This window comes from Zingiber officinale, chromosome 2A (assembly GCF_018446385.1).
Source record: "Zingiber officinale cultivar Zhangliang chromosome 2A, Zo_v1.1, whole genome shotgun sequence".
Taxonomy (NCBI): domain Eukaryota; kingdom Viridiplantae; phylum Streptophyta; class Magnoliopsida; order Zingiberales; family Zingiberaceae; genus Zingiber; species Zingiber officinale.
Genome location: NC_055988.1, coordinates 94,487,286 through 94,503,054, shown reverse-complemented (window position 1 = coordinate 94,503,054; position 15,769 = coordinate 94,487,286). Strand labels below are relative to the sequence as shown.

The 15,769-nt window shown below is 36.7% G+C and overlaps 1 protein-coding gene across 1 annotated transcript; it reads left to right on the top strand.

The window, feature by feature from the left end:
* The first annotated feature begins 422 nt into the window (after nucleotides 1-422).
* Nucleotides 423-15,380, top strand: LOC122043815 (ARM REPEAT PROTEIN INTERACTING WITH ABF2-like). Its single transcript, XM_042604391.1, has 35 exons — nucleotides 423-807; nucleotides 928-1,100; nucleotides 1,986-2,158; nucleotides 2,243-2,363; nucleotides 2,461-2,535; nucleotides 3,875-3,969; nucleotides 4,349-4,424; nucleotides 4,542-4,649; nucleotides 5,249-5,377; nucleotides 5,476-5,544; nucleotides 5,625-5,684; nucleotides 5,813-5,936; nucleotides 6,043-6,182; nucleotides 6,920-6,983; nucleotides 7,111-7,190; nucleotides 7,330-7,396; nucleotides 7,722-8,018; nucleotides 8,139-8,311; nucleotides 9,196-9,368; nucleotides 9,453-9,573; nucleotides 9,671-9,745; nucleotides 11,085-11,179; nucleotides 11,559-11,634; nucleotides 11,752-11,859; nucleotides 12,459-12,587; nucleotides 12,686-12,754; nucleotides 12,835-12,894; nucleotides 13,023-13,146; nucleotides 13,253-13,392; nucleotides 14,118-14,181; nucleotides 14,309-14,388; nucleotides 14,528-14,592; nucleotides 14,661-14,778; nucleotides 14,855-14,979; nucleotides 15,055-15,380. The coding sequence occupies exons 1-35, from the start codon at nucleotides 525-527 to the stop codon at nucleotides 15,143-15,145; spliced, it is 4,020 nt and encodes a 1,339-aa protein (XP_042460325.1). The 5' UTR covers nucleotides 423-524; the 3' UTR covers nucleotides 15,146-15,380.
* Nucleotides 15,381-15,769: the final 389 nt, after the last annotated feature.

The window sequence follows — 15,769 nt, the reverse complement described above, 5'->3', positions numbered from 1 at the left end:
GAATTTTAAAAATCCCTCCTCTCTTTCCGTCGCCTCTTCTTCTTTCACCGAAACAATCGCCTCACTTTCATACCCACCATAACACATCTGTCTAATAGATCGAGGAGACGGGTAGACAATCGGGTGATCGACAGGTTGGTGGTAAATTTATTTCGGGAAAACGAAAGGAAGCCCGCTTATCCAACCCGCCTCGCCCACTCCCTGCGGATTCACTGCAAGCTTATTTTCAGCGAAATCCGTTATCTAAATTATCACTACCGTTTATTTTTAATTTGGACGGTTTATAATAATTCTATGGAGACCGCCTTGCAACAATAGCTGGAGAAGATCCTTCCGTTCTAATTAATCGCGCGCGAGGCACAGGTTTGTGTGCGCCCAATAATAATCCCTTTAAATATCCATTTATGGTTGCAATAAATGGAAAAAAAATAGCCCTCGTGTAGGTCTCTCTCTCTCTCTCTCTCGCCCTACCTCCCAGTTGCTGCTTTCTCTTCGTACTATCTCGTTGAGTTCGGATCGATCCGATGGAGGCGGAGCATCAGCGGCAGCGGAGGAAGGGGCAGAAGCGGAAGCTGGAGGAGGATGGCAGCAACGGCGCCGTCGCCGCCGACGCCTCTCCGTCCTCGATGGAGGTGGAGACGGAGGAGATCGGAGTCGAGGAGATCTGCTGCCATCGCTCGCATCAATCGCTCGCCCGCGAGGTCCGGGCCCAGGTCGAGGTCCTGGAGCGAGCTTTCTCATGGCGCCTCGTAGATCGAACCGCTGCCAAGCGCGCTACCCACGTCCTCGCCGAGCTCGCTAAAAACGGTCTGACCGAAGCTCTTGTTCCCGTAGAACTTAGGTCTTTAGCGTGTAGGGTTTATATTTGTTGTCGGCGAGGCTATTTTAAGTGGCGCTAATGGATCTGGGTGTTGATTTGTTGTGCAGAGGATGTTGTGAACGCGATCGTTGAAGGAGGGGCCGTGCCGGCGCTGGTGAAGCATCTGCAAGAGCCTCCGCCTCTGCTGGTAAGGGATGTCGGTTCGGGCGGAGGAGATCGCCCTTTTGAGCACGAGGTCGAGAAGGGGAGCGCGTTTGCTCTCGGTCTGCTTGCCGTCAAGGTATTGTAGTAGCTGATTTTTATCCGATCTCCGAAATGTTTGTGATTTTGGTTACTGTTGTTACTTAGAAACGGAATGTTTTTTCCCCTGTGCCTCCGGGTAAATTTGTAAATGGATTTTTTTTTATATAAAAGAGAAGCAAGAAAGCTGCAGGAATATGGACTTTTAACAAAGTGCAATTCCAAATGTTCCACCACTCTTAACAATCGTTGAATACTATCTTCTTTGTGAAGATTGGATTCCAAGAATTTCTGCAGTCTAGTCAGTGTTATTCATTTTATGATTTTACGTTTATTGGTTTCTTAGGAAGCCCTTATATAGGTTTATTGGACCTCAATGTTGTTTGTGGATAAAGAGTAAGGTTCTGGCATTGACTCCATTACAAGAGAAATAGGACTTAGAAAATATTGAATTTTGAATAGAAAGTTAGGAAAAAGGCATGGTAAAAAGTGAAATTTAGAGTTCAACATCAATTTGATCAAGCAGAAGAGTGTTTGATAGAGAAGAGGAGAACGTGTTAGAACTGAAAGAGAAAACAAATTCAAGTAGTCTCTTTAATTATTCAATTGATAAATAAAATTTGGTATGTAAAGGCTAAAGATACAACAAAGTTTGTGCCCCCATGTTTGTTGCATGAAGCAACAAAGTTTTAGTACAAATTCTCCATCCCAATTGTCCAAAGTCATCTTTAATGGAATGCTACCTACCAGATGTTTCTTTGAGTGTCATTTTATACAGGGAGAACTGCTATACATTACTTGGTCTGATTACACAGTGAATCAGTGATGATGTGTATATATTGTGTTTTGACATAATTCATATTTAGTTGTGTTATTTTTGACTCTTTACATGATGTTCCTTGAGGTGTGCTTTTTTATTTAACAGCCTGAACATCAGCAACTCATAGTTGATGCTGGTGCCTTGCCTCTGCTTGTAAATCTCTTAAAAAGGCATAAGAAAGGTTCCAACTGCCGAGCAGTTAATGGTGTTGTTAGGCGAGCAGCTGATGCAATTACTAATCTTGCTCATGAAAATAGCAATATCAAAACATACGTCAGGTTCTTGCAAACAAAACTGATCATCAATTTTCAACATTTACCCTATATAACTTTCTGTTTATATTTGTCTTTGATACCTTCCAGGTATGAAGGTGGGATTCCACCCCTTGTGCAACTGTTGGAATCTACAGATCTGAAGGTACAGAGAGCTGTTGCAGGTGCTTTGCGGACTTTGGCGTTTAAGAATGACAGTAACAAAAATCAGGTAATATATATATATATATATATATATATTCATTTTTGATGTTGAAATACCTTTTCTGTTATATAAACCTTTGTTTTGCTCTAAATCATTGTTGCAGATTGTGGAATGTAAGGCTCTTCCCACATTGATTCTCATGCTTTGCTCAGAAGATCCTGCCATCCATTATGAAGCGGTAATCTAATGCAGAGAAACATATATTGCTTAATAACTTTAACATGGAGTGCTTGTTTGAATTACTGATTGGAGTGTCAGTTAATATGACATGTATTGGTCCTTACTCCTTGAGATAATAGGCCATTTTGATACTTGAGATGTGTTGAGATGGACCTTGATACTTCTTTATGCTGTCTCTTGAGGTTGTTGTGCCAATCTGCAGTGGTGAAGAAGTCTGTTATAGGAGTGGTAAGGGAGTGAATTAAAGGCCCTTTTTACCTCTCAGCTTATGGTAGATGGATGTGGATAATGCAAATTATAATTTAATTTTTAAGAGTTTTAGATTCTAATTTTTTATTATAAGTTTTTATTTTATTTTTCATTTTTGTTTGAGTTGGAGTCTTTCACCCTCACCCTTTCATATAATCATATCCTTTATTATAAAATATTAGTTTGAAATTTTGATTTTGGTGTGTATTAGTTGGTATCAGAGCTAAATTTTGATTCAGTATTTAACACACTACTTTCCATGTGCACTTTCTGTTGTCAAGCCATCCCTTTCTTTTCTTGCTTATTGCATTTTGTGTGGGTCCTCTCATTCCATGTTGTCCTTGTGCCCACCATCATTAGGAGCTTTTCTTCTATCTCCATCAGGTAATGCCACTTGAGTACTTCATTGTTCCCTAGGCTGTTTTCCTTGGGAGAAGGCTGAAGCTGTCTTGCCAGAAACTATCCCACAACATGCGACATATCCTTCTATTAATTTCACCACTTTCCCAGAGGCTGCTTTTGTTGCCTGCTACCAAGCTTGTTGCCAAGAACTCTTTTTTGTGGGTCTGACTTGATTGGGGATTATCTCTTACCAACTGGAAGGCTTGCCTTGTGTAATTCCATCTCCTCCAGGGCCTCAATTCTTCTTATGAACAATGAACCCTGGGTTTGGGATGTGTAAAATCAAAATCTATTGACTCAGAACAATATACAACCAGTGAAATCTGGCCCCTTGATAATTATCTAAGGGTTGTAGATTATTTTTATACTATCTCAGTTCCTACTGTAGCTTTAATTTGCATAGTTATCATCATATCCATTGAGGCTTTCTAACAAGAAATATGTGAAATTTCATGTAAGGTGTTGGTGTAAATTCTGGAGTTGAAATGCAAACTATTACTGTTGTAGGTTGTAGAGAATATTTCTATTTTTGAATGAAACGTATGAAGCAGTATTATTTTTATCTTGTATTTTTTAAGTAAATATGCACAATAAGTTGAAGATACTAGTGATAACTGTACTTGTTAAGATTAATACTATTTGTTTCCTTTTGCTCATCAGATCATATGATTATTTATGATATTTAGGTCGGCGTTATTGGAAATCTTGTTCATTCATCCCCTAACATAAAGAAAGAAGTTCTCACTGAAGGAGCATTGCAACCAGTGATTGGCTTATTAAGGTATCCTCATCATCACATAATTTGTTTGATCATGTATTAATGTTTTGTTGTAAATCTAAATTTCAAATTCTCTGTTACTGCTCTCTAAAGTGAAATATTTAGTTCAAAGCACTTTACTATAGAATATCGGGGTTCATTAATTTCAAGTAACTTTGTGATTACTGATCATCTTTGAGGCTTTGACCTGTTTGCATGTCAACTAATTTCTTAATTGATTTAAAATAACTTTTCATTTGTGCATTGACTTTTATTTACTGTTGAGTTTTGAACTAGATCTCAGTCTTATTCTACACTTGAAATGTTGAATTTCACATAGTTAAGTTTTGAGGTTATTAGACATTTGTCACACACTACCTAAATCAAGCATTCTTGCTTGCAGTTCATGTTGCACTGAGAGCCAAAGGGAAGCAGCCTTGCTGTTGGGGCAGTTTGCTTCAGCTGATTCAGAATGCAAGGTATCTTCTTTCTCACAATCTTTTTCTTTGGTTGCCTATCCTGGTGGGCAATGTTGTGATGCATTGGGTCAAGAATTCAATCCATGTGAATGTTCTGCAACCTTTACTTTCCTGCAGGTGCACATTGTGCAAAGGGGTGCACTACGACCTCTAATTGAGATGCTTCAGTCATTAGATTTTCAACTAAAGGAGATGTCTGCATTTGCTCTTGGAAGATTGGCACAGGTTTTTGAGATACTTCACCATTTAATCTCTTTGCTTTTATGTGATAAGCACAACATCTCTTAGATTTCTATATTTTTTGTATTCTTTGCTTTAATTATGTGCTTTGATTATCATTGGTTTGCCATTAACTTGCTGTCTATATGTACATCAGTGTAAAATGCATTTAAAATATCTCAGGATGTTACTTGTTACTTAATACTGTTGTGCCACTTCTTCCATTGAAATTCTGATAGAGTACCTCCAAAGGGCTATTTAACAATCGTCTAGCATTCATGCTTTCATGATTCTGTGGTATGGAGTTTTGGAGTTAGATTTTTGTTATTGATGTCCTGCTCATTTTATACTTTAGATATAACTACATTTTTGCATCTACTAAATGGAGAATATAGGAACTGATATTAAATTGTAATGATTAATTATCTTAAGGTGATTTCAGTATTGCATTGGCTTACAGATAGATGACTTCTGTTGTTTGATAATTAAACTTGGTCCCTTTATGTTATTTTTTCTTTCTATTTATATCTCATGGTTGAATTTGTTTCATGTCAATAAATAAACAGTCATGTTTGCTTAATCTGAAAGATCTTTGTTGCATGTAGGACTCACACAACCAAGCTGGTATTGTTTTCAATGGTGGTTTGGTGCCTTTGCTAAAACTTCTTGACTCAAAAAATGGATCTCTGCAGCATAATGCTGCATTTGCTCTTTATGGAATTGCAGAGAATGAGGTGAATCAACATCGAATTTTTGTTATGTGATTTGTCTGTTTTATTGTATTCATGCATTTATGGGCAAATTGAGCAGAATCTGATGGTCTCTTTTTCAGGATAATGTTGTCGATTTTGTCAAAGTAGGAGGTGTTCAGAGACTACAAGACGGTGAATTCATTGTCCAGGTGTGTTTGCTTTCCATTGTGCACAAGTTTGTACTTTGTTTTGTTCAAAGTGGTCATAAGAGATGTAAACTGAGTTGCAGGCAACTAAAGATTGCATTGCAAAAACATTGAAAAGATTGGAGGAGAAAATCAATGGACGAGTGAGTCTCTATTTGGTTTATTTCTTCAATCCTTTTATGTGTTGATGGACAATAATATCCATATTCCAAGTAATAAATTTAGTCTATATTTGTTATCAACATGAGTTGCTGTGTTTTTGTTTTTTCAGGTATTGAGGCATTTGTTATATTTGATGAGAGTTGGAGAGAAGTCTTTTCAAAGACGTGTAGCACTGGCTCTTGCTCACCTATGCCCACCTGAAGAACAAAGAAGAATTTTCATTGATAACAATGGTATTGATTTTGTTCAAATATGAGCATATTCATCTGCTCAAGACTGTTTTATTTTGTTTGTTCTCTTGTGATTTTTGCATTCATCAAAATTGTTTTTTCTTACCAGGGATGGATATTCTTCTTGAATTAGTAGGGTCTACTAATTTAAAGCAGCAGCAGGATGGTTCATTTGCTCTTTACAAAATGGCCAACAAAGCTAAGATGCTTTCTTCTGTGGATGCTGCTCCTCCTTCCCCTACCCCTCAGGTTTGTTACAATGACCTATATATATATATATATATATATTCCAAAATAGGGTAAAAAATACAAACATAAGTGAGGCTCTCATTACTTAAAATTTTTAAAGTCTCAAGAGTGACCATTTGCATATCGATTGTTTGAATCTCTTGGACAGTATTGCTTTAGGCTTTTCTGGTAACAGGACAAAAGATGTTGGCATGATAAGAGTAGATGTAAGCATGTGGAATTGATTACTGGGGTAGCTTTGCCATTGGTTATTGTTGTCTTCATAACTGATCTCCCTTGTGGCTTGCAAGGACATGGGGCCTGTCTACTATTTTTTCTCTGATGACATCAAACATTGTGAGAATTTATTCTCATTAATAATTACTTATGTTTGCTGAATCACTGAGCCTCATTTTGTAGGTTCAAATCTCGTGTTGTATCAATTGATACATGTGAGATGTATTGCTTACACATTGTTGAGAGAAGTGTTAAGTTAGGATGAGCTAATTTTTCCAGTGGTGTCTAATATGGGACTATATGAGTGATAGTGAGCCTGACATCGGAGCAGATGTGATACAAAATTCAAAGCACCAATATGTAATTATAACCTCCTGCCTAACATATGTCAAAGATCAGGAGTTAAAGATTATGTTAAATTTTTAAAGATGCTTATATTCTTGTGATTTTGGGACGTTTCCATTTATTATTACCTTTTTTGTTTCTATGATGCATGTTTTACCAATTAATCCTTTGTGTAGGTTTATCTTGGTGAGCAATATGTGAACAATTCCACACTGTCAGATGTTACTTTTCTTGTTGAAGGTTGTGGAATACTCTTACTCATCTGATTTCTTTTACACTAACATGTACATACAATGATTAATAAAATTAAATAAATTTGAGTAAGCAATTAATTACTTGCTGAAATTTCTGAGTTCTGTTCTTCTAGGCAAATGCTTCTTTGCACATCGGATTGCTTTGCTCGCTTCATCCGATGCATTTCGAGCAATGTTTGATGGCGGATATAGGGTAATTAAGGAAGCTAGTGTATGAATTTTCATTTCCCTTCACAATTTGCTGCTTGAAAAGTTTCTAAACATGAGATGAGCAAATGCTTCTTCTCTATATCTGAGGATCACTGAACGATTGGTTCTTAAATTTTTCATAGGAGAAGGATGCAAGAGACATTGAGATTCCCAACATAAGATGGGAGATTTTTGAATTAATGATGAGGTGAATGTTGTTCTGTCCCTGCGGATTCACTGCAAGCTTATTTTCAGCGAAATCCGTTATCTAAATTATCACTACCGTTTATTTTTAATTTGGACGGTTTATAATAATTCTATGGAGACCGCCTTGCAACAATAGCTGGAGAAGATCCTTCCGTTCTAATTAATCGCGCGCGAGGCACAGGTTTGTGTGCGCCCAATAATAATCCCTTTAAATATCCATTTATGGTTGCAATAAATGGAAAAAAAATAGCCCTCGTGTAGGTCTCTCTCTCTCTCTCTCTCGCCCTACCTCCCAGTTGCTGCTTTCTCTTCGTACTATCTCGTTGAGTTCGGATCGATCCGATGGAGGCGGAGCATCAGCGGCAGCGGAGGAAGGGGCAGAAGCGGAAGCTGGAGGAGGATGGCAGCAACGGCGCCGTCGCCGCCGACGCCTCTCCGTCCTCGATGGAGGTGGAGACGGAGGAGATCGGAGTCGAGGAGATCTGCTGCCATCGCTCGCATCAATCGCTCGCCCGCGAGGTCCGGGCCCAGGTCGAGGTCCTGGAGCGAGCTTTCTCATGGCGCCTCGTAGATCGAACCGCTGCCAAGCGCGCTACCCACGTCCTCGCCGAGCTCGCTAAAAACGGTCTGACCGAAGCTCTTGTTCCCGTAGAACTTAGGTCTTTAGCGTGTAGGGTTTATATTTGTTGTCGGCGAGGCTATTTTAAGTGGCGCTAATGGATCTGGGTGTTGATTTGTTGTGCAGAGGATGTTGTGAACGCGATCGTTGAAGGAGGGGCCGTGCCGGCGCTGGTGAAGCATCTGCAAGAGCCTCCGCCTCTGCTGGTAAGGGATGTCGGTTCGGGCGGAGGAGATCGCCCTTTTGAGCACGAGGTCGAGAAGGGGAGCGCGTTTGCTCTCGGTCTGCTTGCCGTCAAGGTATTGTAGTAGCTGATTTTTATCCGATCTCCGAAATGTTTGTGATTTTGGTTACTGTTGTTACTTAGAAACGGAATGTTTTTTCCCCTGTGCCTCCGGGTAAATTTGTAAATGGATTTTTTTTTATATAAAAGAGAAGCAAGAAAGCTGCAGGAATATGGACTTTTAACAAAGTGCAATTCCAAATGTTCCACCACTCTTAACAATCGTTGAATACTATCTTCTTTGTGAAGATTGGATTCCAAGAATTTCTGCAGTCTAGTCAGTGTTATTCATTTTATGATTTTACGTTTATTGGTTTCTTAGAAGCCCTTATATAGGTTTATTGGACCTCAATGTTGTTTGTGGATAAAGAGTAAGGTTCTGGCATTGACTCCATTACAAGAGAAATAGGACTTAGAAAATATTGAATTTTGAATAGAAAGTTAGGAAAAAGGCATGGTAAAAAGTGAAATTTAGAGTTCAACATCAATTTGATCAAGCAGAAGAGTGTTTGATAGAGAAGAGGAGAACGTGTTAGAACTGAAAGAGAAAACAAATTCAAGTAGTCTCTTTAATTATTCAATTGATAAATAAAATTTGGTATGTAAAGGCTAAAGATACAACAAAGTTTGTGCCCCCATGTTTGTTGCATGAAGCAACAAAGTTTTAGTACAAATTCTCCATCCCAATTGTCCAAAGTCATCTTTAATGGAATGCTACCTACCAGATGTTTCTTTGAGTGTCATTTTATACAGGGAGAACTGCTATACATTACTTGGTCTGATTACACAGTGAATCAGTGATGATGTGTATATATTGTGTTTTGACATAATTCATATTTAGTTGTGTTATTTTTGACTCTTTACATGATGTTCCTTAAGGTGTGCTTTTTTATTTAACAGCCTGAACATCAGCAACTCATAGTTGATGCTGGTGCCTTGCCTCTGCTTGTAAATCTCTTAAAAAGGCATAAGAAAGGTTCCAACTGCCGAGCAGTTAATGGTGTTGTTAGGCGAGCAGCTGATGCAATTACTAATCTTGCTCATGAAAATAGCAATATCAAAACATACGTCAGGTTCTTGCAAACAAAACTGATCATCAATTTTCAACATTTACCCTATATAACTTTCTGTTTATATTTGTCTTTGATACCTTCCAGGTATGAAGGTGGGATTCCACCCCTTGTGCAACTGTTGGAATCTACAGATCTGAAGGTACAGAGAGCTGTTGCAGGTGCTTTGCGGACTTTGGCGTTTAAGAATGACAGTAACAAAAATCAGGTAATATATATATATATATATATATATATTCATTTTTGATGTTGAAATACCTTTTCTGTTATATAAACCTTTGTTTTGCTCTAAATCATTGTTGCAGATTGTGGAATGTAAGGCTCTTCCCACATTGATTCTCATGCTTTGCTCAGAAGATCCTGCCATCCATTATGAAGCGGTAATCTAATGCAGAGAAACATATATTGCTTAATAACTTTAACATGGAGTGCTTGTTTGAATTACTGATTGGAGTGTCAGTTAATATGACATGTATTGGTCCTTACTCCTTGAGATAATAGGCCATTTTGATACTTGAGATGTGTTGAGATGGACCTTGATACTTCTTTATGCTGTCTCTTGAGGTTGTTGTGCCAATCTGCAGTGGTGAAGAAGTCTGTTATAGGAGTGGTAAGGGAGTGAATTAAAGGCCCTTTTTACCTCTCAGCTTATGGTAGATGGATGTGGATAATGCAAATTATAATTTAATTTTTAAGAGTTTTAGATTCTAATTTTTTATTATAAGTTTTTATTTTATTTTTCATTTTTGTTTGAGTTGGAGTCTTTCACCCTCACCCTTTCATATAATCATATCCTTTATTATAAAATATTAGTTTGAAATTTTGATTTTGGTGTGTATTAGTTGGTATCAGAGCTAAATTTTGATTCAGTATTTAACACACTACTTTCCATGTGCACTTTCTGTTGTCAAGCCATCCCTTTCTTTTCTTGCTTATTGCATTTTGTGTGGGTCCTCTCATTCCATGTTGTCCTTGTGCCCACCATCATTAGGAGCTTTTCTTCTATCTCCATCAGGTAATGCCACTTGAGTACTTCATTGTTCCCTAGGCTGTTTTCCTTGGGAGAAGGCTGAAGCTGTCTTGCCAGAAACTATCCCACAACATGCGACATATCCTTCTATTAATTTCACCACTTTCCCAGAGGCTGCTTTTGTTGCCTGCTACCAAGCTTGTTGCCAAGAACTCTTTTTTGTGGGTCTGACTTGATTGGGGATTATCTCTTACCAACTGGAAGGCTTGCCTTGTGTAATTCCATCTCCTCCAGGGCCTCAATTCTTCTTATGAACAATGAACCCTGGGTTTGGGATGTGTAAAATCAAAATCTATTGACTCAGAACAATATACAACCAGTGAAATCTGGCCCCTTGATAATTATCTAAGGGTTGTAGATTATTTTTATACTATCTCAGTTCCTACTGTAGCTTTAATTTGCATAGTTATCATCATATCCATTGAGGCTTTCTAACAAGAAATATGTGAAATTTCATGTAAGGTGTTGGTGTAAATTCTGGAGTTGAAATGCAAACTATTACTGTTGTAGGTTGTAGAGAATATTTCTATTTTTGAATGAAACGTATGAAGCAGTATTATTTTTATCTTGTATTTTTTAAGTAAATATGCACAATAAGTTGAAGATACTAGTGATAACTGTACTTGTTAAGATTAATACTATTTGTTTCCTTTTGCTCATCAGATCATATGATTATTTATGATATTTAGGTCGGCGTTATTGGAAATCTTGTTCATTCATCCCCTAACATAAAGAAAGAAGTTCTCACTGAAGGAGCATTGCAACCAGTGATTGGCTTATTAAGGTATCCTCATCATCACATAATTTGTTTGATCATGTATTAATGTTTTGTTGTAAATCTAAATTTCAAATTCTCTGTTACTGCTCTCTAAAGTGAAATATTTAGTTCAAAGCACTTTACTATAGAATATCGGGGTTCATTAATTTCAAGTAACTTTGTGATTACTGATCATCTTTGAGGCTTTGACCTGTTTGCATGTCAACTAATTTCTTAATTGATTTAAAATAACTTTTCATTTGTGCATTGACTTTTATTTACTGTTGAGTTTTGAACTAGATCTCAGTCTTATTCTACACTTGAAATGTTGAATTTCACATAGTTAAGTTTTGAGGTTATTAGACATTTGTCACACACTACCTAAATCAAGCATTCTTGCTTGCAGTTCATGTTGCACTGAGAGCCAAAGGGAAGCAGCCTTGCTGTTGGGGCAGTTTGCTTCAGCTGATTCAGAATGCAAGGTATCTTCTTTCTCACAATCTTTTTCTTTGGTTGCCTATCCTGGTGGGCAATGTTGTGATGCATTGGGTCAAGAATTCAATCCATGTGAATGTTCTGCAACCTTTACTTTCCTGCAGGTGCACATTGTGCAAAGGGGTGCACTACGACCTCTAATTGAGATGCTTCAGTCATTAGATTTTCAACTAAAGGAGATGTCTGCATTTGCTCTTGGAAGATTGGCACAGGTTTTTGAGATACTTCACCATTTAATCTCTTTGCTTTTATGTGATAAGCACAACATCTCTTAGATTTCTATATTTTTTGTATTCTTTGCTTTAATTATGTGCTTTGATTATCATTGGTTTGCCATTAACTTGCTGTCTATATGTACATCAGTGTAAAATGCATTTAAAATATCTCAGGATGTTACTTGTTACTTAATACTGTTGTGCCACTTCTTCCATTGAAATTCTGATAGAGTACCTCCAAAGGGCTATTTAACAATCGTCTAGCATTCATGCTTTCATGATTCTGTGGTATGGAGTTTTGGAGTTAGATTTTTGTTATTGATGTCCTGCTCATTTTATACTTTAGATATAACTACATTTTTGCATCTACTAAATGGAGAATATAGGAACTGATATTAAATTGTAATGATTAATTATCTTAAGGTGATTTCAGTATTGCATTGGCTTACAGATAGATGACTTCTGTTGTTTGATAATTAAACTTGGTCCCTTTATGTTATTTTTTCTTTCTATTTATATCTCATGGTTGAATTTGTTTCATGTCAATAAATAAACAGTCATGTTTGCTTAATCTGAAAGATCTTTGTTGCATGTAGGACTCACACAACCAAGCTGGTATTGTTTTCAATGGTGGTTTGGTGCCTTTGCTAAAACTTCTTGACTCAAAAAATGGATCTCTGCAGCATAATGCTGCATTTGCTCTTTATGGAATTGCAGAGAATGAGGTGAATCAACATCGAATTTTTGTTATGTGATTTGTCTGTTTTATTGTATTCATGCATTTATGGGCAAATTGAGCAGAATCTGATGGTCTCTTTTTCAGGATAATGTTGTCGATTTTGTCAAAGTAGGAGGTGTTCAGAGACTACAAGACGGTGAATTCATTGTCCAGGTGTGTTTGCTTTCCATTGTGCACAAGTTTGTACTTTGTTTTGTTCAAAGTGGTCATAAGAGATGTAAACTGAGTTGCAGGCAACTAAAGATTGCATTGCAAAAACATTGAAAAGATTGGAGGAGAAAATCAATGGACGAGTGAGTCTCTATTTGGTTTATTTCTTCAATCCTTTTATGTGTTGATGGACAATAATATCCATATTCCAAGTAATAAATTTAGTCTATATTTGTTATCAACATGAGTTGCTGTGTTTTTGTTTTTTCAGGTATTGAGGCATTTGTTATATTTGATGAGAGTTGGAGAGAAGTCTTTTCAAAGACGTGTAGCACTGGCTCTTGCTCACCTATGCCCACCTGAAGAACAAAGAAGAATTTTCATTGATAACAATGGTATTGATTTTGTTCAAATATGAGCATATTCATCTGCTCAAGACTGTTTTATTTTGTTTGTTCTCTTGTGATTTTTGCATTCATCAAAATTGTTTTTTCTTACCAGGGATGGATATTCTTCTTGAATTAGTAGGGTCTACTAATTTAAAGCAGCAGCAGGATGGTTCATTTGCTCTTTACAAAATGGCCAACAAAGCTAAGATGCTTTCTTCTGTGGATGCTGCTCCTCCTTCCCCTACCCCTCAGGTTTGTTACAATGACCTATATATATATTCCAAAATAGGGTAAAAAATACAAACATAAGTGAGGCTCTCATTACTTAAAATTTTTAAAGTCTCAAGAGTGACCATTTGCATATCGATTGTTTGAATCTCTTGGACAGTATTGCTTTAGGCTTTTCTGGTAACAGGACAAAAGATGTTGGCATGATAAGAGTAGATGTAAGCATGTGGAATTGATTACTGGGGTAGCTTTGCCATTGGTTATTGTTGTCTTCATAACTGATCTCCCTTGTGGCTTGCAAGGACATGGGGCCTGTCTACTATTTTTTCTCTGATGACATCAAACATTGTGAGAATTTATTCTCATTAATAATTACTTATGTTTGCTGAATCACTGAGCCTCATTTTGTAGGTTCAAATCTCGTGTTGTATCAATTGATACATGTGAGATGTATTGCTTACACATTGTTGAGAGAAGTGTTAAGTTAGGATGAGCTAATTTTTCCAGTGGTGTCTAATATGGGACTATATGAGTGATAGTGAGCCTGACATCGGAGCAGATGTGATACAAAATTCAAAGCACCAATATGTAATTATAACCTCCTGCCTAACATATGTCAAAGATCAGGAGTTAAAGATTATGTTAAATTTTTAAAGATGCTTATATTCTTGTGATTTTGGGACGTTTCCATTTATTATTACCTTTTTTGTTTCTATGATGCATGTTTTACCAATTAATCCTTTGTGTAGGTTTATCTTGGTGAGCAATATGTGAACAATTCCACACTGTCAGATGTTACTTTTCTTGTTGAAGGTTGTGGAATACTCTTACTCATCTGATTTCTTTTACACTAACATGTACATACAATGATTAATAAAATTAAATAAATTTGAGTAAGCAATTAATTACTTGCTGAAATTTCTGAGTTCTGTTCTTCTAGGCAAATGCTTCTTTGCACATCGGATTGCTTTGCTCGCTTCATCCGATGCATTTCGAGCAATGTTTGATGGCGGATATAGGGTAATTAAGGAAGCTAGTGTATGAATTTTCATTTCCCTTCACAATTTGCTGCTTGAAAAGTTTCTAAACATGAGATGAGCAAATGCTTCTTCTCTATATCTGAGGATCACTGAACGATTGGTTCTTAAATTTTTCATAGGAGAAGGATGCAAGAGACATTGAGATTCCCAACATAAGATGGGAGATTTTTGAATTAATGATGAGGTGAATGTTGTTCTGTCTGTTCTTCTTTCTCTAAGTTTCAAATTTTCTAATATTTTGCTCATCTGCAGGTTCATATACACAGGATCAGTCGAGGTTACCAACATGGTGGCACAAGACCTCCTAAGAGCTGCCGATCAGTATCTTCTGGAGGGCCTCAAACGCCTGTGTGAATATAGCATTGCACAGGTGAACAAAATTATTTCCCATTGCGTTCTTAGCTTGCAATTATTCTTGTTTTGAATGTTCTGAATCCGTTATGCAGGATATTAGCATCGACAACATCTCCAGCATGTATGAATTATCTGAGGCATTCAACGCAATGTCCTTGAGGCAAAATTGTATCTTGTTTATTTTGGAGCAATTCGATAAACTAAGCATCGTACCTGGGTACGTTCTACTAAACTTGTGAGGCATTGGGTTTCTATTTCTTCAGTCTTAACAATTCTTGTTTGAAATCTGCAGGTATTGTCATCTCATCCAACGAATCATCCCTGACATCCGCAGCTACTTTGATAAAGCTTTGAAGCCTAATCCGAGCATCACTCAATCCTAACTATTCTTTCTTGACGCTGTGTAGGGTAACTTGTGCTGATAGGGACTGTACAGTTTGAGCCTATTTGCACCATTGTTTTTTGTTCTTAGGGAGGGTGAGTTTGAGGGAAGAACATGCTGTCTGCATCGTCTTTTTTTGTTTGGTAGAAATGATTAGGAACGGGATCCCAGCTAATTACGCCTCCTGCAATTTACAATCATCTAATCTAAAAATGGGCTAACTTGTATTTGTAGAAGTATGGAGGCCTCTTATGAAATTCTTCTTTTATTCTGATTTTTTTGGGTTAAATCCCAATTTGAATTAGGTTGAGTTAGACTTTCGATTTTTTTTTTTTAATTCGAAGTCTTATTTTAATTACTTATTAATTTTATTAAAAGATCAGTTAAATTGAATTAATTATTTGAATCATTCGAATTTTTAAAGCTTAATTAATTTAAACTTTTATTTAAAAAAAAATATATTAGTTTTTTAATTTATTGGGTTTTAAGTTTTATAAATTTTTTAAATCAATTAAATTAAAACAATAACTATTTAATTTGTAATTTGGTTGATAAAAGTTTGAGTAATTTGATAATTGATTAAATTAATATTATTTTTTATCATTTTATAATAAAGTTTGAATTT

Excerpts from the sequence above, each read along its gene's own strand:
- LOC122043815 (XM_042604391.1), top strand. The coding sequence starts at position 525 with ATGGAGGCGGAGCATCAGCGGCAGCGGAGGAAGGGGCAGAAGCGGAAG. Across the intron at positions 9,369-9,452 it reads AATATCAAAACATACGTCAG|GTATGAAGGTGGGATTCCAC; the intron begins GTTCTTGCAAAC and ends GATACCTTCCAG. Across the intron at positions 12,588-12,685 it reads ATGGAATTGCAGAGAATGAG|GATAATGTTGTCGATTTTGT; the intron begins GTGAATCAACAT and ends TCTCTTTTTCAG.